General features: G+C 31.3%; 1 protein-coding gene, 2 long non-coding RNA genes and 1 other non-coding gene across 9 annotated transcripts; 2 read left to right on the plus strand and 2 right to left on the minus strand.

Moving 5' to 3' along the window:
* Positions 1-211: 211 nt before the first annotated feature.
* On the plus strand, positions 212-2,008 carry LOC129906198 (uncharacterized). 4 transcript variants are annotated; one of them, XR_008770732.1, is made up of 5 exons: positions 212-746; positions 822-922; positions 987-1,133; positions 1,194-1,440; positions 1,504-1,777. It is a non-coding gene; the product is annotated as an uncharacterized LOC129906198 (long non-coding RNA). The 4 variants fall into 4 exon arrangements; XR_008770731.1 differs by adding an exon at positions 1,994-2,008 and having other exon boundaries at positions 223-922; positions 1,504-1,886; XR_008770730.1 differs by adding an exon at positions 1,945-1,959 and having other exon boundaries at positions 223-922; positions 1,504-1,886.
* A 113-nt stretch (positions 2,009-2,121) lies between these two features.
* On the minus strand, positions 2,122-3,381 carry LOC129906199 (uncharacterized). 3 transcript variants are annotated; one of them, XR_008770734.1, is made up of 4 exons: positions 3,269-3,381; positions 2,706-2,990; positions 2,368-2,648; positions 2,122-2,307 (listed from the first exon to the last, which is right to left on the minus strand). It is a non-coding gene; the product is annotated as an uncharacterized LOC129906199 (long non-coding RNA). The 3 variants fall into 3 exon arrangements; XR_008770733.1 differs by having other exon boundaries at positions 3,264-3,378; XR_008770735.1 differs by lacking the exon at positions 3,269-3,381 and adding an exon at positions 3,082-3,096.
* Positions 3,382-10,682: 7,301 nt separating this feature from the next.
* On the minus strand, positions 10,683-12,336 carry LOC129921239 (solute carrier family 25 member 35-like). The gene is made up of 4 exons (XM_056002970.1): positions 11,967-12,336; positions 11,725-11,900; positions 11,522-11,657; positions 10,683-11,455 (listed from the first exon to the last, which is right to left on the minus strand). The coding sequence occupies exons 1-4, from the start codon at positions 12,036-12,038 to the stop codon at positions 10,910-10,912; spliced, it is 930 nt and encodes a 309-aa protein (XP_055858945.1). The 5' UTR covers positions 12,039-12,336; the 3' UTR covers positions 10,683-10,909.
* An 8,400-nt stretch (positions 12,337-20,736) lies between these two features.
* Positions 20,737-20,818, plus strand: Trnal-aag (transfer RNA leucine (anticodon AAG)). The gene has a single exon. It is a non-coding gene; the product is annotated as a tRNA-Leu (tRNA).
* Positions 20,819-23,260: the final 2,442 nt, after the last annotated feature.

Genomic DNA, 23,260 nt, shown 5'->3' on the forward strand with positions numbered 1-23,260 from the left:
AATTGCACTTGTTTATAAGAAAAGTGTAAACTTGGCGCAGTTCAAGACATTCGTCGAGATGGACTCCAACCTGTACCAGGCAGTCAGAGAGACTCAAAAGAACGTGAAACTCATCAAAAGATGAAATTTAAGTTTGGAAGTGTTTGGATCACCGGCATCGGATGGCATGAGTTACCTATTACAACGGCAAGTAGTATTGATTGCATTTAAATCAAGTCATGCACAATAAGTGAATGCAATCCTTCTCCGCTTTTTGTAAATGAAGATTTTTACTTTTAGGAAAACAATGGCTCTCAAAGCGTCCATATTAGGTTGATCAACTGAAGAGTGAATGTGAAAAGATTGCCACTTTGACTTAAAGTATCGGCAAAGGTGCCGCAACACCAATCGCTAGCCCGAAACTTATTTCGTTCTCACCCAAAGCAACAAAACTCCGCAATCTTGTCAAAAAAAGGACGACAAATTGGTTGTCCGTCTTGGTGGTAATGAAGGACTACAAAAATTTGATCTCTCTGGTTTGCTGGTACAGAGAATCTGATACGTTCAGACGAATTAAGCTGGAAAACAAAGGCAAACATGGAATTTAAATACGAACGCATAAATGTTGACAAAGAATTCTTCAAAACACGCTCACAAATCGGACTCAATAACCAAGCATATTTCATGCACATATGCAGGAAATATAAAAATTATCTAACAACACTTCCAACTAATGGATTACAACCTCCTCCAAATTATTTATATAAGTAATTCAATTTCACTTATGAATAAATGGCTATTTTTTTTATCAAACTGAATATACCATACAACCTTCGACGTAGACAAATTTCGTCATCAACAATAACATCCATACACCTTATTTACCAGACCGAAAATTTCAACCCGAAGTAGGCTGTAATTATTAGAACTGCCAAAAAAATAAGTAATTTCTCCCTTGTTTATATTATTTCGAATGAACCTTAAGTTTTAAAATTAATATTTTTCAGCAAACAAAAAAAAAAAATGGAATATCAAACCAACTAGAATTGTATAATGGATCATTCACGCCCGCATCCGCCTGTTTAGAAAAAAAAAGGATTTTCTTTACTAAATCTGCTGGGGCTGCATTTTCTTTTGTTAAAAAAAAAAATGAGGTAAGCCAAAAAACAAATCAAAATTAACTTATACAAAATCATCATTCCAATCTAATGCAGGAATATGGAGTAATCTAAAAAGGCAATTTCTTCTTGGTTTGGGCTTTCAAGGCCATATTAGTTGCATGGGAAATCACATTCGCACATTTGTTTCCAAACGTCATTAAGTTCCTGTTAGATGCTCAGATATTCGATGTGATTTTTTGCAATTGCAAATGGGCGAGTATACGACAATAGTGTTGTGATATATTGTGATTGGATGGAAGGTTAATGACTGTTCGAGTATTTGTTGCATCCTCTGTATGAGGTAAGATTGAGAATTAATTCTTTTTATTGAAAGAATATATAATATTTTCTTTTCAATTTTAAGACAAAACTACACATACGCAATTGATTCTCTTTGTATTCGAGAAGGTACTCAATGTTGAGCCCATTTTCTTTGCATTAAGAATTGGCGAGCGGTTTATGAAAGAACATAAAGCAAGAAATATTATTTGGCTGTCGTGACAAAGTTTTTGTGTCCCCATCTTTAAGAGTATACAAAAAACTCTCCATCTGTTCTCATCGGTGACGGAGGAATCAACACTTGCACCAGGTCGTGTATATTAATATGCTTGTAAGACAAATGGAGCTTAAACGCTTGTCTTTTGAACTCCAGTTCGCCTGCCATTTAGTAGATGGCGCAAACCCACGTATCTGAGAAAAAACACTTCAAATTTATGATTTTGGTTGCATTCATACGTTATTTTTATTGTAAGATGCGTTTTAATAAAATAATTTTTCTAAAAAAATATAAATCTCTAATTTCTAGAATTTAGGAAAGATTTTTGTAAATCAAAACAAATTAAATTTTTCAACAGAGTCTGCGATTGGTGATCTTTTGGTGAATTTGAGATCGGTAAAAACAAAATTGAGACACACAGTGTTTGCGGAACTTGGGGTATTGCTTATGGTCTCGTAGTTGCATTATGGCTGCATAAGTGCATACGCTAATGATTTGGCATTGGCTTCTTGTTGCTATTGCTGATGTTGCTACTGTTGCCGTGGGTGATGATTGTGAGTTGGCCGTTGTAGTGTGGAATGATTTAAAGGCCTGAATCATTGACAATTGGCCTTATTTGTATCTTGTGGTCAACTGGAGGCTGATTTTGGCCTGTTGATTTATTGTGTCAACCTAAGAAAAATAAAGCTTTTGAAAATAGTATGATCTAAAAATCCTAAATTAAGGGTTTACCTGTGATGACTAAAAATTGCCAATTAGGCTAAGGAACTTCAACTGCGGACGTCATTAGACTCTGTTTATTATATTTGGTGTTTGGGGCTGATATACTGAAGTTGTTGTAATTGTTGTATGCGCACTTGTCGATGATGTTGCCGCTGCTGCTTTTAAGCGTTTTGCTATATAGTCTTTTTATGTTGTTTGCGATTGACACCAACTTCGGTGGCTTGACGCAGGTTTTTAAGCATTACTTTGTTTATTGGAAAGCTTCTTCAGCACAGATGGTGGACAATTGTCTATAAATTTAATAAGCTAGTTAGACACCATAGAATCTAGAAAAAAAAATAGCTTACCAGAATCGATGTCTTCCACAGCTTTGTGTTTCTTGTAACCAACCAGTCCACTGGACTGGCAGCTAGTTTGTAAATTCTTTCTTTCAACGGTGTTTGAGTCTCACGCATGAAATCCTAATGCTGGGTCAAAAATAACGTTGCCCACTCTGGGCTTATTTTGTTCGTCTCGTACTGTTTAGGAGAGCACTCTTGATAGTTTTAACCTGATTGAAGGCTTTTTTCCAGATTCAATGAGAATTTGATTTCGATACAGCAAAAGCTACTGTGACGATAGTCCTGAGTTTCCTACAGAAAAGATATAAATTATTAAGAAAGTCATATGGGATTATGACTAGATACAACAAAATTAGGTCTAATTCCATTTTTATTGACTAACAAATAAAAAAACTAAAATTATTTGTTCTCAAAACATTTTATGGACATAAAAAATGTCAAAATTCTAGTAATTTGTGAGTTGTGACCTGCTCTGAAGGAGATCACAATTTTTACAATTTTTATGAGGCTCGTAAGTTGTGAGGGTACGCCAGAATTCGAAAAACCTCACAAAATCAAACTCACCACACCTTATGAGGTTCTTGTGACTGTGAGGTTTTCGTTAGAATACGAAAAAGTCACAAAATCGAGTTTAACTGGAGTTATGAGGTTATTGTGACTTGTGAGACATCAGTGAGGTTGCCCAGAATAGCCCTGTAAAGTTCACAATTCATAAAATCTGAGAAGAAAAGAACTCAGTTCTTAGTTTTGAAATTCCCCGGTGTGCACTCAGAAGCAGAAAATCGAACTGATCTATTGTTGACAACCAATGTCAAAGGATACGACTAATGAAAAAGTAGAAAGTTGGGCTACTTCTTCCGTCGAATCCGTCCGTCTCCGTCCGATCCGTCGCTTATGGGTCGCTCCCCATAAGAACGTGTGTATTTTATCGAGCTGTCAGTTGAAAACTTCGACGGAACGGACGCAACGGATTCTATGGGTTGGGCCCTAGAGTTCTTTTTCTAAAAAATACATAAACCGAGATTGAAGAGTTTTTATTTTAAAAATTTGAGGTTATTTTGGTGACTAAGCTTTATTTAAAGTGTATAAATGTTGAAATAGACAAATACATACTTGAACCAGAATTGAACCACAGCTAATCCACTGAGGACCAATTGTAAAAATATTTAATCAGTGGATAAGCAACTTATACCTATTTTCTGAAATCGGTGGTAAAACTGAGGTTTACCATTGGTTTAAGGTCCATATATTTTAAAAAAAAAAAAGGTTGTCTGTAAAGTAGGTTTACGGACGATAATTTCACGTGATAACTTCATAAGAAAACAAGTTGTGTGTTTTGTTAACAAAATGATCTTTTCTCATTACAAAAAAAATATTTACACCATTAAAAAGTATAATAGGTGTGTTTTTTATTACAACCGGTCTTAACTGGACAAAAAAAACGCAGTCTGGGCTAAGCAATTTACATGTTAAATACACCAACACCTTAGCCCCTTGGGCTTAGTTGTTTAGCCCGGAGATTTCTCTGGGCTTAACTTTTTGAACAGTTTTAAATCTGTGCTACCAAACTTATTTTTTCATAATTTGTTTACAAAAACTGACATTTGGAATGACAAAATGTATTTAAATAGTTTTGCTAGCATACATTTTTGTATCTCTTTGTAAAACATGCATGAAAAATACAAGAAAAACCCGAAAGCGAAAAATATGACAACTCTAAATTTTTGTTGTGTCTGCTGTTTTTGGAACATTCAACATGCAGTGCTGCAAAGATTTGAGGTTAATCGCCAAGGCGTTTTTTTGTCCAGCTAAGACCGGTGGTAATAAAACACACCTGTTATAAATTTCAGATCAAAAGACAAAATTCATGATTTAAAATCAAATAAAAAACAGTTAAAAAAGAATCCTTTTTTGTTTTTGTAGTGGTTTTTTTTTATTTCGATAAGACATGTATTAAAGAGCTATACAAGCTCTTCAGAAGCTATCTGTCAAATCTCAAAGCTTCTTTAGAGCTTCGGTAAAGCTTCGTTTAAACTTCTTATAGAGAATCAAACTTGTATAACGTTCTTCCTTTTTCCATGCCCAACAACCTTACTAAAGTTTAAAAGAAGCTGAAATGTAGCTTTTGTAATACCTTAACCGAAGCTGAAATGTTAGTTGGGATAATGCTCTACCAAAACAAGAAGGATCGACGATAAAAACGGTGCATAGATATTGATGTTGTCTGAAAAAACTCCAACTACAGCACTCTTTTTTAGTGTGAACTGCGATAAGATAATTGCCTTAAATTTAAAAGCTTTTTTAAAAAATAAAAATGCCTTAAAATTGGAATTTTAAAAATTGTTGTCAAACTTTTCACAGAATCAGAACTTAAAAATGTTTCCCATAAAAATATTAAATCAAACAACTCTCTATCCTATCTGTCAAAAATGTCAATTATTTATTTATATTCCATTGTGAATAGGCCAAATAATCACAAAACTTTTGCTGTTGTTCTCCTTCGTTTTCGTTGTCGGCTAAAAAAAATTCAATACCGTTTGTCTACCCGAGACCCTGATCAAAAATAAATAGAAAACAAATCAATAAAAAAATAATTTAGTATAAAATATCAACAAAGTATTAACAATCCAATAATCATACCAAAAAATCATTAAATCAAAAATGACCGAAGCAAAGAAAATGCTAATTGCGCAACGCCACAATGGTAAACAAATCTTTAACATTCGACCAACTTCTCTCGATGATAGCTTTGCTTTCACGGAATCCGATTCATTTGTTGCCCAATTAACTGAACGTTTGAGAATGCTATCGGACGAGAGTCGTCTCAATGCTATGTTGGAGATATTGGCCATATTAAATCAATTTACACGAGCGGAAGAATCTCAGTGAGAAACAATCAACGACGAATAGCTCCATTCCAGGAGGATGATGCATTTCGTGGAGAGTTGCTGAATGCAACCAAAACCAATTGATTTATATATATTTGTTTAATTCGTTTACTTTTTGTTTATTTCTTGTTATTATAATTATTAATAAAAATAAAATTGTTATTTCTTATCTTTTGTATCTTAAATAAAATATTTGTTTTTTTTTTACTTTGGAAGAGGATTAAAAATTAGTAAACTTACTATTTCAGTTGGTTCTGTCATTTTGGGGCAGCTTACTTAAACGTCTATTTCTTTAATTCCTGAACTAGGAAGTTTGTGCTGGGTCATGAACTTGGTTAAAAAAAAAAAAACATGAATCATCCAAGAAACTAGGTTTTGATGCCTTTGGCATTCTAGGGTGACAAATATTTTCAAACACCAGACTATGACTACATCAAAGTCTTAAGGATCTGAAAGAAATAGAGAATAAGAACAATAGCACTGAAAAAAAAATCCAAAAATATTTCTAGATCAATCCATATCCATTAGCCATCTACTCAACTAGTTTTTTCATCCTTTTACCTTACCATTACTTTTTACTTGAAATATCAGTAAGGATTTTCATGGAGACGTTTCACTTACTTCTAATAAACGTCTTCTGTCTAGATTTGTATTGCAAACAACAAGAGCCCCGTTCCATTGGAGATGGTAGTTTACTCATGAGTAGATCTACTACTACGAACGTCGGACGTATGGACATCCAAGGACCCACTTTGAATCCAACCGCAACGGAAACGATGAGAGAGGAATAACTTACCCTAGGAGGCATCCTGTTGAAAAAAAAAAAAAACGATTTGAAATTGGGGTGGAGAGACTTGTCGCTTGTTGGTTAAGGCTTACATCCACTCTACTGTTTAAACGTCTGCTTCATAAAGTAAGTATCAGCTTCACAGCAAACTTTTTGCTGGATTTTTGTTTCAATATTTAAGGACTAGAAATAACTAACTGCCATTTTTGCTTGCGATTTATGTAATGTTTATATCCAGTTATGCATTCGTAAAAAAAAAGATGTAAGATAGAGTTGCTAGTAGCCGGCTCCTAAAGGATTTTTTTTCTAATAAAATAAAGCACAGAAACGTGAAATATCAACATTTTCGAATAATTCTTGAAGTAATATGTATGTACTTTATTTATTTCTTTTTCGGTATAGATAAAAAAAAATATATTGTTCTCAAAAATAATTTATTTAAGTTTTTGTAAAAAAAGGTCCGATTTTCCTAAATCCGGCCTTTGTTTCCTGTTTTCGGCCATCTAGTGTCCCATCTCCGGCCACTGAGTTTATTAGGCCAAGCTTAAATATGTAAATTGAATGTTTTTTATTTAAATTTTTATTTTTTAAGATTTTAGAAACAATTTTGAATAAAAAAATGTATTTATTTTTTTTCCATTTTTTAAACTTTTATTAATAAAAGGGGGCGGAATACAGGAAACCCTTGAATATCAAATTTTTTTTTGTGTTCCATTTCAGAACCTCTTGAAATTAGCAATATACTCACATCCTTTTCCTATTAAAACCTATTTTATTTGAAGAATAATATATATTAAATAAGAAAAACCACATTTCTAAGCATTAACTCGGAAATTGTTTACACAAAAGATAAAATACTAATTACGATAGTAGGTTTCGTCAGTAAAATTATAAAAAAAAACCTTACCCAATTGGATCACGGCACAAAAAGTTATTTTTTTTTGAAGAAGACTTTAGGGGAAACATTTAAAATAACAGCATAAGATCAAAAATTTTTAATAGGTAAATCCTACGAAATCACGAGTTATAATGTTAATTCTGAAAGGTGGCCGGCTACTGGAGACGGCCGGAATTAGGCAACTCTACCCTAGTAGCCTTTTTTAGAGAATCTACAGAATTGGTTTTTGGATTTTGTTAAATTATTTCTTATTCAAGATCTATATTATAGTTAAAAATCTTTTTTTGAACAAAATTACATCGGCCGACAGAAAAAAAGAGTTAAGATCAATTTTGCCTATATTCCCTTAAAATTTCAAAGAAATTGCAAAAAAATCACATTAACTCAAACTTGAAGGTATACGGACAAAACTGACTTCAGATTCGGATTGAACGCAATACACAAAAAAAGGTAAGTCCGGTCAAAGATACACTGGCAATTTTTTTTTTTTTTGTTGGCCTGTGTTATAAACGTAAACCACATCAAACTTCTTTTTAAGGGATCGATTTTAAGGGATCGATTTTCTTCAAACTTGGTACGAGTAGTTAACAGTTGTGAGTGATCCCTTAGAAGACACAAATTGAATTTTTTTTAGGAACAAAACTAACGGAAATAGAAAAAATACTTTATTTTTCAAAAACGGCTTTAAAGATTTTGATTAAAATTGTTGTGTGTACACATAAGACTCAACTTTTGAAATGAAAAAGATTTTTTTGTACCGTTATTAAAGGTACCTGCCAGAGATTTTTTTTTTTAATTTACGTATTTCTCGTAAACGAAATAGCCGATTTCAGCAAATATTTTTATACTTATACGTTTAAGTAATCGTTTTATAAAAAAATCTACAAAATATTCGAAAATCACATTTTAAAAATTTTTGAAAACATGTAATGAATTTTATCGATACCAACTTTTTTTTGTAATTTTAGAAAATTTTTATACATACATAAAAAAGTTTTTTTTTAAACGGCCCTAAGGATTTTAAATATTTTTTTTTTCTAAAAATTCATTTTAATACAAGAAATCAAATGGCATACTTGGTTTTGTGTAAAAGATTATTTAAAATGTTGTTTAATTAATTATAAAAATAGATTTTATTTTTTTTATAAGTTATATGAAATTTCTAAAAAAAATCAATTTTGTTTCTTAAGTTTGTTCAACAAAAAAACATTAACCCTTTGTTTTCCGGTGGTTACAATAAGAAACCACCTTTTGAACTTTATTTTTTTTTTACTTTTTATCCCAATTAAATATATCAGCAATTACCTAGCTCAGAAGTTAACTAATATAATGATATTTACTAGTGCAATGGATATATTTTTTCTGGCGCGACATTCAAGAAATATTTAAAGTTTTTTCAACGTTTTTTTAATTTTTTTTTTGAGAAAAAAATTGCTCCGGGCAACAAAGGGTTAACATTGGAGTACATAAGTCGTACATTTATTTTTTTTTACATGTTATTTGTGAAAGGTTACAATAAAATGCGTTTAGAAAAATCTCTCATTTTTTAATTTGTTTTAATTTTCTTTACTATGTCGATTTTGCAATCAAAACTAGTTGTTTTATTTTGAAAAATCGCTTAATCTATTAAAATAACTTGTTTTGATTGCAAAATGGGGATAGTAAAAAAGCGAGATTATAAAAAGCAGGTTAAAAAACGGTGTTTTAAAATACTGGAAAGTTGTCCAAATTGTTGCCTATTAAATAAATCGAAGAAATAGCATACTAATAGATTTTAAGTTGTGTTGAATCGATTTGGAATACTTTCTGCCAGATTGGAGTTTGTTTTGAATATGTTTGAATTTTGTTTCATGGAATATAGTTACATATAGCCTGTTTGTTTATTTCTTTATAAACAAAAGCTTCCATTTTTGTTTAATTGTATTTTTTTTTTTTTTTTTTGCTCTGAAAAACTCTGATTTATTAAATTCAAATTGATAAGGAAGCAGAATATTGTTGCAAAGTAAAGATTTTTCAGCATATTTCGTTTGAACCAATACTTTCGGGACACCCTGTATAGATACTTTAAACTAGAGATGCCGCGAACATTGATTTGGCCGAATACCGAATATTCGGCCACGCTCCTCGGCCGAATACCGAATATTCGGCCAAGGACACTCAGAAAAAAACGTTGGTAATTTCAAAAAATTTTATACTTTGTCTCAAGAATATCGTATTGTAACGATGAATAACTGAACTATTTTTAAGATAAATGTCTGAACACACTACCTACTACTGCAAAGATAGACATCTAAACAACTCAAAAAACACATTTTTTTAGTTTTTGACAAAAAAAAATATTTGAAATTTTCCCGGACAAATCTATCTAGTTGCCATTGATATAATTTGAATAGTTTTTATTCCAAGAGGTAAAATGTCGTTTTAGATGTTTCAAAATTGACCAAAATTGTCACAACTCTAAAAACGTGAATTTCCAAGGTTTAAGATAATTTAAATGATGCTGGTTGTCTGAATTTGGTTAAAAGTGTATTTCCTCTTCTAAAAATTAACTAATTAATAAATATACTCATTCTATTCTCGGTAAATTAGTTTATCGCCTCTATTGAAAAATGAAAATTTTCGAGTTGTGACACTTTTGTACTACATGTGCGATATGAGGACTGTTCGCCAAGAACGGAAGACACATACAAGTGGTGGTCAACACATACTACAAAATTCCATATTTTGACAACATTTGCTAAAGTCTACCTTTCTCCTCCTGGGACAAGTGTTTACAGCGAAAGACTATTTTTCGAAGCAGGAATAGTCTACGATATAAACCTAATCGTTTACTACCAACAAATGCGGAACAAATAGTTTTCATTCACCACAACTTTCCTTTAGTAGATTATAAGTACTAAAATTACAATTTTTTAATTAAACACACATTTTGGTATAATAATTTATGTGTTTTTTCTTCTCCATTTGGTATTCGGTATTCGGCCGAATAGTTAAACTATTCGGCCGAATACCAGAAAAATAGGCCGAATACCGAATAGTGGCCGAATGTTCGCGGCATCTCTACTTTAAACGCTAAGAGATAGTGAAAGAAGAAAGTAGATTAATTTATTTTTTTAGAACACTTGTTTAAACATTTAAACCAAAAATGAAAAAAAAAAACATCAAAAACTAATCAATCATTGAACTGCTTACATTTAGGAATTATCTTTATCTAAATAAAGTGATTTTTATTTTTTTTTTTTTTTTTTTTCAAATATTTAATCGTCTGGTTTTTATGGCTTTTATCTAAAATGCATACTCACTCCAAATTGTAGGTTTTCATCGATGAAAAAAAAAAAAAACGATAACAGAAAAAAGAAAAACAAATCATTATTTTTTAGTTTTAAAATAATAACATTTCAGCATACTCTTTATTTTTTTTTTTTTTAAATATTCTTAAAATTCGTCTATTCTATAAAAAAAAATATCATTTATACTTAATATTAAAAAAATTATAACAAAAACAAAATCAATTAATAGGCACTTTGTAGCACAAAGTTAATTAGGAAGCTATGTAGGTTTTATCTTCTCGATTTTGTGCTTTTTTTATGGAAGATCATTTTAAAGCAGCGCTTTGAAAAAAATAATTTAGAGCTCTCTAATGGCTTTTCAATAATTTCTTCTCTTTATATTCATCTCGAACAATTAATAATTCATCAAAAAACAACAAAACCAGTGTTGAATGTGGAGCAATTCTAAGATAATTCGCCCAAAATCCCTTATACATTCCATAGACTCCTTCAGTTTTTAATATTTTCACACAACAATCCCACATTCCTTTATAATACAGCCCTTTGCCATGTTCATCAAGCCCCTGGTTATACAATCGAGTTGCAATCACATCAGGAGGAGTAATAGCAAGTGACATAAACGAACCAGCAATTGCTCCAGCTGCAAACGAATTCATTGTTGGCTGAACAATAATATCATGTTCTTTAAGCAGACTTTTAACTTTCCCAAAAGTAGCTATTTGGGCACCACTGCCGAGAGCAGCTCTCGGAATATTCGATTGAGCACCACGCCAAAGACCCAAGACCCCACGTTTCGAGTAAGTAGCTGCCAAGGCACTAAACATGCCCGTGTGCATGTGTTGATAGCCCACAGCAATCGACTTTGCTGCCTGCGATTGCAATTGAGTCTTAATCTAAAACAAAATACAATCAATCATGGAAGTTACATCATACTCAATTGAGTATTGTGGTGAAATTACCAGGAAGAACGGGCTGGAAGCCATGGCACCGATAATACCGCCGCCGGCTCCAAAGAAAACTCCTCTGGCAAACGACACATCGCCGTGTTTATCATGGATCCAGCCTTTGGACATGGCTGTGTTATATAAACCAAGTCTGGATTGGTTCCAGCAATGACACAGGATAAGTAAATTATATAAAGAAAAAAATCTAACAAACTTACCGAAAGAAATTCAATATAAATTGAAAATACAGCGCGGGAACAAGTCCCTTTTGCAATCCAGACCATCCATCATTTTTAGCGACAGCTTTAAAAGCATTGACAATGCCTTTATAAGGTTCTACATACGTTCCTCGAGCAGCGAGTTCTCCTTGCAGCTGAATTCTTGTTTTTATCACCTAAGAAATCCGCCGAATTACAAAGTCAATACAAAAACAGAGCAAAAAGAATGTGTTTACTTTTACCTCAATTGGATTGGTGAATATTGTTGCTCCGACAGAGGCAAATCCACCTATTACGTAGTCACTGTATTCCATGAGTAAGAATAAAAATTCTTCTTTTATCGTCTCAGAATGTTTATTTATTTCAGAGATTTTAATCAAACTGACTCTTTGGTTTGGTTTTTGAATGATGATAAGGATGAGTTGCAAAAGATTACACACACGAATAATAAAATGTCTCTCTATGCCATAGTTATGTTGGTTGTTATCACGAAAGAGACTCGTGAATGGGTTAAGAAACTAAAATTGTGGTAGAACTGAAAAAAAAAAAACACTAATCACTTTAGAATTTTTTTGGTCGGCGCGAGCGGAAAAATTTGTAACAAAAATAAAAAAAAAAAAATAAGAAAAAAACTATCAATAGAAATCAGCTGTTTTATGAAATGTCAAAATTTGTGTTATCGATAGCAAGTTGAAGTTATCGATAATTAGTTAAGGTGGATACAGAATGAAGGCGTATTTGGCGATATGATGGAAAGATAAAACGGATTGTATTAAAAACCTACAGAAATTTATGTCTAAAAATAACAAAATTCTAAACATAAGGAGACTTTACCAGAAATATTGGCTACTTGACATAATTTCTTGCAATCATTTATTTCTAGTGGAGGGCCTCTAGGGTTATGGACAGAGATTGGCTCAAAATTTTATAGTTGTAGAGGCACTCGCACACTGGAAAGGTATACGCCAGAGTTCTACGGTATGATAACCCGTAGTCGTACATAAAGCCTGGTACGCAGCTCGCACTAAATTTTAGCTCCCTTACAAATTATCGAAAACAATTATCCGAGCTAAAACGTATCCCATACAAATTATCGATAACTTAACTACATTCGGTCAAAAATAGAAATAAATGTTTTTTTTTGTTTATATAGCCTGGTACGCTGCTCGCGCTAAAATTTAGCTGAGATAAAATTCCCATACAAGTTATCGATAACTTGTATGGGATCCATTTTATCTCGGCTAAAAATTTTCGATAATTTGTATGGGAGCTAAAATTTAGCGCGAGCAGCGTACCAGGCTTATAGCTTTTCTGATTGGAAAACTTAAAATGGAGCAGAAAGCTTAATTTCAAGCCTGGTACGCTTATATAGCCATAATTGACTTAAGTGAACAGAGCCATCAACCACACGCTGCACATAGGAGTATTGTCATCAAAAACCTGGCCATAATTATTTTTTGTGGTTTTTGTTATTATTTCTGTTTAAAATGAGTATTCCTACAAGAAAATACAATATAAATTTAGTTTTTGTTATTTTTATTTTTTTACCAAAAACTAAAAAAAATTGATTAATGGCCTGTACTCCGCCTGTCGACATTATATTTCTCAAATTTTTTTCCTCATCCTTAATACGCAATTCTCAGTTTCTTTTCTCTCTTCCCCAACCTTAATTAAGATCACCCAAAATAAATTACACTAAAAACATCAGTAAATTTAATTTAAAAATAAAAAACGTTGCATAAAGTAAGAAGTATTTTCTATCAGAAAGTGAAAAACTAATTGACCCTCGATTCTCTAAAGAGCACCTAAGAGCACCCAATTTTTGTTGCATTGTGTTAAAGAATATATAAACTAACTCAAAAGTTTCAATTCATCGCAGAAAAATGGGGTATACTAAAACAAAATCATTAAAGTTCAAATAATAACTTACCAAAAATATCAAGTTTTTAGATACTAGTTCTAAGCCCGAATTAAAATAGAAAAAACCATCTAACATTTTCAAAACTTCATTAATATCGTTAATAAATAACTGAAGAAGAATTCTCTATTTAAATTTGTTTAGATTTCTATCACAACACTTCGATATCGCATATAGAATAACACTTACCAAAATACTTCGCATTCAAATAAAAATGAGGTCTATGTAACAGTTAACTTTGAACTCATTTTTTAACAAGACACGATCGAAAAACAAAAAAAATTAAAGCAGCATATTGAAACATGTTTATTTTGCACCCACTTTGCCAAACTTTTTGGTGTCAATTTTGATTTTTAGAAAATTGACTTATGACCAGGTTTTTACTGCAAATACTCCTATGTGATCCATTTTAGCTCCTATGGGATCCATTTTAGCTCGGCTAAAAATTTTCGATAATTTGTATGGGAGCTAAAATTTAGCGCGGGCTGCGTACCAGGCTTCAATCTACACATTTGAACATAGGTACATGTCAGATTCACTTATGCGCCGAGCGAGTGAGATCGCTCCTGCTTATGTTTGCTTAATGTCGTTTTCTATTGACGAGATTCAGAATCAGATTTGTGAATCTGACAGCTGAATTAGGGGGTGATGAGGGGAAGAAGTGGAAAAATCTCAGATTTAATGATTTAATGAAAATCTGAGATTTTTACACAAAAATCTCAAAAACAAATAGAAAACGACATACCTATAAGTCAACGAAACTGAGAAAAAATTAACGAAACGGAGCTAGACTCGATTATGGCTATTCCATAGAGCTACTTGTATGTATTTGCACGTTTGCTTATGCGCGCATAAGCTAGCTTATGTCGATTATAGTTGGGCCTTAAAATTTAGCGCGATCAACATACCGGGCTTTAACGCAACAAAAGAAGTTTAACTTCAAAAATTAAATTTTAAAACAATTTTTTCAGATTTATTTCTTTTATTTATTTTTATGAACGGAATGCTTTTTTATTAATGACTAATCAGCTTTATAGAAAGTTTTTCACCTCGGACTATTTTAGAAAAAAAGTTCCTGCTTTTTTTTATTTTTCTTTAGAAAACATGGAAATAAATTGCCATTGTTAAAGTCTTTACTCCATTTTGCTCAAAAATTCCAAAAAAAATGCAATGTTTTATAGTTTTTCCGTTTGGAAAACTTACAGAAATGATGCAGAATGCTTAATTTCGGGACTGAAAATCAGTTTGCATCTTTTCCACAAACCAACTGCGGCAAACAAAGTTGGCCAATATGTAGTCAAGCTTCAACAGATGTAAGGAACATCAAGGACACCCACCAAAAAGTCTTTTATTGACAGCGACATCTAGTAAGAATTCAATATTTTTCAAAAGCTCCAAAAGTTGATAAAAACAAATTTTACTAAATACAACAACCGAACCACGAACTGTAAGGAAAATGAAAAAAGATATAAAAACATTACTAAACTAATCGAAGCAAAGCCCTGTGAACGTTATGAAAAGTTAAAGCTCACAAGTCCATTACAAGTTACAACCCCTGGTCCTATTAGTATAGCAGTTTTAGGGTATATTTAGTGGTATTCATATTCATGTTAAATTGTTAAGCCTGGTACGCTGTTCGCGCTAAATTTTAGCCGAGATAAAATTCCCATACAAGTTATCGATAATTTGTATGGGATCCATTTTAGCTCGGCTAAAAGTTATCGATAATTTGTATGGGAGCTAAAATTTAGCGCGAGCTGCGTACCAGGCTTTAGACCTAAAACTCATAAAGCCTGGTACGCTGCTCGCGCTCAATTTTAGCTCCCATACAAATTATCGAAAATTTTTAGCCGAGCTAAAATGGATCCCATACAAGTTATCGATAACTTGTATGGGAATTTTATCTTGGCTAAAATTTAGCGCGAGCAGCGTACCAGGCTTAAACCCAGATAATTTTGTCCCAACAGAAACAATCAACATTTTTCATTAGAAATCTATGTCATTTTCGATTGGATTCACTGATTCTGAAATCTAATGTCGTTAAACATTGGTTCATGAACCATCATTTTATTTTTACAACTTACCATTACATAAATCCCAATAATATATGTATAAGCTTACTGGAAATTAATTTGGCTTTTCTCTTCCTGCCTAAATTAATTCAAAATGGCTTTAGCATTTATAGTTCAAAATTTGACGCCAACGTTTTCAACTTATTTTGTGATGGTTCTTCTGCTGGATATACCATACAAAATTTTGCATAGATATAAGCAGTGAACTAAGCACAAATAAGAAAAAAGCTCGAATAATATAAAAGCAGAGATTCCCACCGAAAACACACATTTGCAGTGCCATCTTGTGGGAATCCAATAATTTTGGGAAAAGCTTTTTACTCTTTAAAAAGCTCTTTTGTCTTGTTAGCTCAATACAACAACCGATTCATAAATAACGTTAGTTTTAATTTTTGTTGTGAGTAAAGCACAACTTTCCGAGAGTCTTCAATTTAAAAGGTGTGAAATAATACTTTAGGAGATTCAACTTTTTTACCATATTGTAACGTTTTATTCCGGGTTCACAATAAAACTTATTTCGATTTATTTAATCTCCACTTATTTTCTGTTCAAATAAAAACACACTCTATTTCAACTCAATTTACTTTTATTATTCGCTCAAACAAACACGCTTTTAAATCACTTTATTTACTACTAACAATCTCCAACACTTTGTTTCACTTTGTACTGTACTCTTCCACTTTTAAAATCAAACTGTATCCGGTCGGTGTCCACACTGTCCTTTTATACCGGAACCCCGAGACTCGAGAATGTCCCCGAAGGCTCTCGTCCCTGGTCCCTGCCTCTCGAAACTTCCTTTCCAGGAGGGGTGCTTCATATTTCCAGTCCAGTGGGATACTTTTTTGGGATATTCAGTCAGCGATGTGTTCAGAGGGTAGGCAGCTTCTTAATTACTAAAGGTGAGTTCACATTTCTACCTTTGGTGTAGTAGGTAGTGTGTTCAGACATTTATCTTAAAAAGAAGTTCTGAAATTCGTTACAATATATTAAAAAGAATAATATTATGGAGATTTTTAAGGCTCATTAAGGTAAGCCTCAAAATTACAAAAGTTTAAAAGCTAACATTGGAAAAAGTGGCCACTTTTTCCAAACAATTTTGTTTACTTTTATATTTTTACTTGCGATATAGGTACTATATATCAAGTTATGCATTCGTACAAAAAAAAAAAGTTGAGATAACATTTTTCCATGACATTACGATGGTAGACAATGCCAAAAAAGTGGGTCCCGGAAGTCCGTCTGTCTGTCTGTCTGTCTGTCTGTCAGTCTGTCAGTCTGTCTGTCTGTCAGTCTGTCTGTCTGTCTGTATAAGGAGCTACAGCCTAAACGGATGGACCGATTAATGTCAAACTTGGTATGTAGCGTTATTTGGCGACTCTCCAGAGGGGTTTTTGGAATTAATTTTTTTGGACCAAAAATAACGGTACTTGTCATATACCGATTTTAGTAAAATTGAAATATCTCGAAAACGGCTCTAACGATTTTGTTTAAAAAATTCAAATGTTAGTTTTAAGCTAAAGTCTATCTTTTAATAGAAAAATTTTTTTTTGAAAATCATTATTAACGGTACCTGCCATAGAACCGTTTTTTTCAAATCCGATTATCTCCGAAACTGCTTATTCGATTTCAACGAAACTTTTTGTGAAGAAGCATTTATATAATTTAAATATAAGCCAAAAATAAAATTTTGAAAAAAATAATTTTTGGATTTTAAAAAAAAATTTGAAAATTTTTTTTTGAAAAATCAAATTTTCGAAAACGGGACATTGAACTTTTTTGAAAATTTGTTTTTAGATGTTGATTAGTGATTTCTACCAAATGGCATACTAATTTTATTTTAAAACTTTTTTTCCAAAAAAATATTTATAAAAAATTAGTTTTTTAAAAAACGGCTCTAACGATTTTGAAAATTTTTTTTCTAAAAATGCATGTTAATATATCAATCAAAACTGCATACTTGTTTTGGAGGGCAATTTAATTTCAGATTTTATTTTATTTTTTTTTCAAAAACGAATTTTGTTTTTTTTTCCAAATTTCTATATAAAAAGTCTTAAAAATTTAAGCAACTTTAACTCTAAGAGCAAGTTCGTGCGACCCAGTCGTGCATTTTATTTTTTTAGTGGCTAACGTAGCTGGGCTTTTAATCTTTTTTGTTTATTCTAATTATTTGTGTGTTCATATTTTTATGCTAATTTGTTGGCATTCACCCATATTACGGTTGTAGTATGTACTAAAATGACTCGCTCTGGAAATCTATATAGGGGTGGACTTGTCTCGATGTTTTTAACACCTGACAGCGCTTACAACTTATTTATTAGAACTTACTTAACAAATTAAAGAGACTTGGGCAGAAGAGTGTTGCAAAATTACTGAAAAGCTCGAAGCTCAAAAGAAAAAATACTAGAGACACACACCAAAACTAATATTTCACTGCCATCTAGTGTGTATTGAATATTCTGGAAAGCTCCCACAAAAAACTTTATTCTATACAACAACCTAAGTATGACCTCAACTTTTTGCAAAAGCTAATTAATTACAACTTTCAAAGCAATAGAGCTTTAAAGTAAGCAGTGTAGATATTTACCGAAACTTTTCTCAGTACTGTCATCTAGTATGAGTTCATTATTTTACATTAACCTGCACTTCAATTTTCTGCATAAGGTTCAAACATAAAATAAACTAGCGATCCCAGCGGTGGCGACGCAAAATAGAAAATTCTACTTCATGAGAGTACTATAAGAATATATATACAATGCAATGCCATATATCATAGGCATCTACCAATAAGAAATCTTTCCAATCGTTTGAAGAAAAAAAAAAGATTTATCGAATACAAAAACCAATAGTTCAATACGATGACTATTTACGTGTTTTAGATTTTAAACCAAAATTTTGTTTTTTTTTAATTTTTATTGGTAAATTTATTTTTCGCCATAAATTTGCTCTTGAATTATAGTTACCTCATCATAATTGTTTAATGCAGAGCATTCACTTCTGCCAAATCGGGAATCTGGAGGCCGATTGTGTCCTCTATGTAAGATGTGAAACGAAAAGCTCATGTTTCGAGTCTCGTTCTATCCAAAAATTAAACAAAAAGCCTTAAATTTACATAAAAAATGATTTGCAAACACCAAATACATTACCAATATTGTACCGACAGCTTATAACTTGGTCTTCCCTTCCATTTCTGAAGTAGAAGAGGTCGTTACAGCTTGTTTTGTTTATTTCTGGGTGTTGAAGTTCACTATTTTGGCATGTAAAAATGAATAACTTTTCATTTCTAATAAATTATGTAAAATAATTTTATTACATTAATTTTTATAATTTATTAAATCTTTTAAAATCGGGAAAAATTATTATATAATAATAGGATGGGTCAAAAATGTATGTATGAAAATGGAAAAAAAAATCCAAAAAACGAAAACAAAGACCAAAAAGTACCAAAGAAGTAAAACACAATTTTTGACCTGTTTTTATGCTATTTCTTGGATTCTTCGTTTAATTTTGGACTCATTTTAATTTCTCCCCTATTGATTTTCATAAAAATATACCTAGTTGGCAACAAGATAACGCCAATAAAATCAATTTTTAATGAACATAAATAGGGAAGAAGTAAAAAAAAGTGCAAATTTAAACAAAAACTCTAAGAAATAGCATAAAAAAGGTCAAAAATTGTGTTTTACTACTTTGGTACTTTTTGGTCTTTGTATTAATTCAAAAAACAACTTTTTTTTCATTGAATATGTACAGTTCCACATAAATCCAAGAACATAAGTCTTTTTGATTTTCATTTAGTTAAATTTCAAGCTTATGTACAGTTTTGAAAAAGAAAATTCTATAAACGCTTTTTTGTTCGCCATTTTGGAACCAACATTTTGAAAAAATAAAAGTTGGAAAATTTTTCGTATTTCTCATAGTAATATGTTTCAGTGTCCTAAATTGTATGACTTTTTGTCAAGAAATGGCCGTGCAAATGATTTTTAACGCCATAAAGTACCAAATGCACCACTGTGTGGCGAGGACAATGATAAATAATAGTCAAAACCAGCTTGGCCGACAGATTTTTAAATATTCAGCAAATTCATAACCTCCACTGATTGTGTCAACTTCATTTTTACTTCTAATTTGGTAGATGTAATAATTTACCAAACGGTAAAAAATATCGTAAGAATAGGAATTTTGCATTATTTCGACAAATTTCTAAACGCCAGAAGTCCAGAAGTTCTTACCCAATTTGAACAATTTTTTTTTCTACTCAATATTTAGCTCATAAAAGAGTTGTCTAAAGCTATTATATTAAAAAAATTAGGCGTTAGGGTGGTCAAATTTGTTTTCTAATAATACATTTTTTTCATTTTTTTTTTAAGTTTCAAGGCCAAATCGAAGGCAGAAGATATTAACCGATTTTGATTATTTTTTAAACTCTTCTTAGTCTTCACCATTCGCAACTTTTCCACGCTATAAGGATTTGAAATTTGAAAAAGTGGTTTTTTGACCCACATGTACATACATGTAAAACTTATTTTACTTTATTTCTAAAGATTAAAGTCCTTATCGTTATCAAATGGAAATTACATGGGTTTTGCTTCTTGAACAATTAATTATAAAAATCCAGGCAAACACTTTGTTCCATAAAATTGAGTTTTGACTGTTTACAAACGAATAGTATGGAAAGAATATTAATACATACATTTTGCGTTGATAGTTTTAAAACAAAATACATAATTATATTTTTTTTAAAATGATATTTTTAACTATTTAATTGAAAATCCAAATTCATTTTATTTTATTTTTTTTTATTTTGTCCAGCTAGATTAGTGGTGTGCTTCCATAATCCATAGTTCGTCTATGTTTTCAAAAACTCAGCTAATTTTAGCTGAACATTAATTAATTTTTTTTTTTACTTTTTTTTGAAAATGAACAAAAATAATAATTCAATTTACTTTAATAAGTTCATGTTGATTTTTATACCAACAAGGTTATCTTAAAATAAATAACTCTATTGACACCCATTATGCATGGGGTAGCGTGGCCGAGCGGTCTAAGGCGCTGGTTTAAGGCACCAGTCTCCTCGGAGGCGTGGGTTCGAATCCCACCGCTGCCATGAGTTTTTTTTTTAGTTTTTTTTTATGCTTATACTCAATGAGATACAATAAATTTTAATAGGTAGGTATTTACTTAGGTATATTTTGTTTAATTTATGTGCAGTTCTGGATGGATCATTATAATTTTAAACTGATTTTAATTTTTTTTATACTTTATTTTATTTTATTGATTTGTCTTTTTTGTTCTTCTTTATTTAAGGTTGCAAAACATGAAGCATTGGATAACATCTTAGTTTTGCTGTTATGCTCACTCTATAAAAAAATAATTCTCTTTTTTCTGAGATTTATTATTTATTCTGCTTATGTTTATGTTTTTTTTTTTTTTTGTTTCGATCCCAATTCATTTGAATGTATTTTAAGTGGACAGTTGTGGTGTGATTGTTTTAATAGGCTAATAATTTAAATCTTGTCCATTTTATTCTTTGACTAATAAATGGTAATGGATCAGTCAAAAGTCTGAGGAAAAACTGAAAAAAAATTACTTATTTCAGATATTTTTTATCATTCAAAAAGTTCTGATTTGTTTGGATTGTTTTGAGTAGAAAGAATTGTAATATACTCTACCGATTTTTTCAAGGAAAGTATTATTTTTGAAACAACAAAAATTAAGACGTATAAGAAATTAACATTGGCCTAAAAAATTAATGCTGTAACTTTATTGAAATTATTATTGCCTTAGTATTTTTACAATGAACAATTTTGTAAATAAATATTAAATAGATAGATACTTAATACTAAAACTTCCTGAAATTAAGGTGAAAAGTTTGGTATTAAAGTTATTTATATTACATTACAAGATATTATAACAATACAAAAAAAATTACGAAAAACTGAACAAGAAAAAAAAAAAAAAAAACAAACAGCACAACACAACACACACAACACAACACAACACAACACAACACACAAAACACAACACAACACAACACAACACAACACAACACAACACAACACAACACAACACAACACAACACAACACAACACAACACAACACAACACAACACAGCAAACAAAAAACTATAGAAAACAATGCCACTAATTGATGTACACAGCACTTTTGAAGTTTTTATACAAAACCACAATGCAGGGCAAAAATACATTTTCCTGATAAAATGATGCACATAACTACACATAATATTTAAAACCAAAATAGCATAGGTTGCAGAGTAGATGGTTAAGAGCTAATCTCCACAGTTATATAAAACAACGACGCATGGGTTGACCTAAATAAAATTCGTTAAAAGCTTTTTATGTTTTGTAAAAAAAAAAAACAAAATTTCAAGGTTCACCTTTTAAAACCTACAGAAATTTAACATTCTTAAAGTGAACCTTAAATAACTTTTTAAAGCTCTGTGTTAAATAATTAAAAGTGTAATTGATATCCTCCAATACCAACTACTACAATCCTCTGTGAGTCAGTTAATAATAAAACGTATTTATTGAAGCGAAAACAAACACAAAACAAACATAATATTCCCTCCTAAAAATAAAAACAAATCTTTTATTTTCAGAATAACAATGAGAATAACCTACTTCCAAAGTTTTTTTTTTCTTTTATTTCAAGAATCAAAGTAAGAACAGACAAATTACTTTTTTTTCCACATAACAGAAAGAACCTCAAACACCAGTCAGGCTCAGGCCTACAACACCTTCTACATCTCCTATATAATAAATTTTGCTCTGTCTGTTTTGTTTGCTTTAAAGGTGTCATGTTTAAAATGAGAGACAGCTTTAAAACAAAAGCATCCATAGTCAAGTGAAAATTTGTAAAGAAATGCTAAACACGATGAAGGTACCTATATATTATATTTCGCAATATCACATTCCACACAACACAACCACCTCCAATCATTTTCATTCAAACCGATGATGTTCTACTTCTATACTTTTTATATGAAACAAGGACACTATAAGGAAGGAACTATGTGCGAGAATACGAGTACTTATATACATATACGATGAAATCTATTCCTTTTTTTTTTCTACAAATACTCTTTCTGGTTGAGTATAACTTTTCTTATGAACTAGAGCTTCTATATAGTCGTTCTAACGAAGAGACCCCCACTGCTTTAAAGTGAAAACCAATTACCAACAAAATATCTCTCGTCGTACACATTTCATCCAAAGGACCTAATTCAAAATGTAGAGTGCCATATTCTACTCTTCCATCATCATCCTTTTTTTTTTCTTGCTTTTCCTTTTTTTTGTGTGTTGTGCCTCCTACAATAGAAATGATAGACATACATACACTCTTCATCCTCCTACAACTAAAGTATTATGTCTAAAGAAACCGATACGATATGGCGATAACACACAACAAAAAAAAGAAGAAAAACCTATTACAAATACCAAGTTGTGCAGTACTCTTTTAAACCACAACAAACACGTGACTTTTTGCTGTAGTAGAACGACTAAAGTAGATACTTCTTCTGAATCTCTAA

The sequence above is a fragment of the Episyrphus balteatus genome, chromosome 1 (assembly GCF_945859705.1).
Source record: "Episyrphus balteatus chromosome 1, idEpiBalt1.1, whole genome shotgun sequence".
NCBI lineage: Eukaryota > Metazoa > Arthropoda > Insecta > Diptera > Syrphidae > Episyrphus > Episyrphus balteatus.

Bases quoted from the DNA above. Each gene is read 5' to 3' on its own strand.
- LOC129921239 (XM_056002970.1), bottom strand. From the start codon at position 12,038: ATGGAATACAGTGACTACGTAATAGGTGGATTTGCCTCTGTCGGAGCA. The intron at 11,901-11,966 runs GTAAAAGTAAAC...CGGATTTCTTAG, and splicing joins TATTCACCAATCCAATTGAG to GTGATAAAAACAAGAATTCA. The intron at 11,658-11,724 runs GTAAGTTTGTTA...GAACCAATCCAG, and splicing joins TTTATATTGAATTTCTTTCG to ACTTGGTTTATATAACACAG.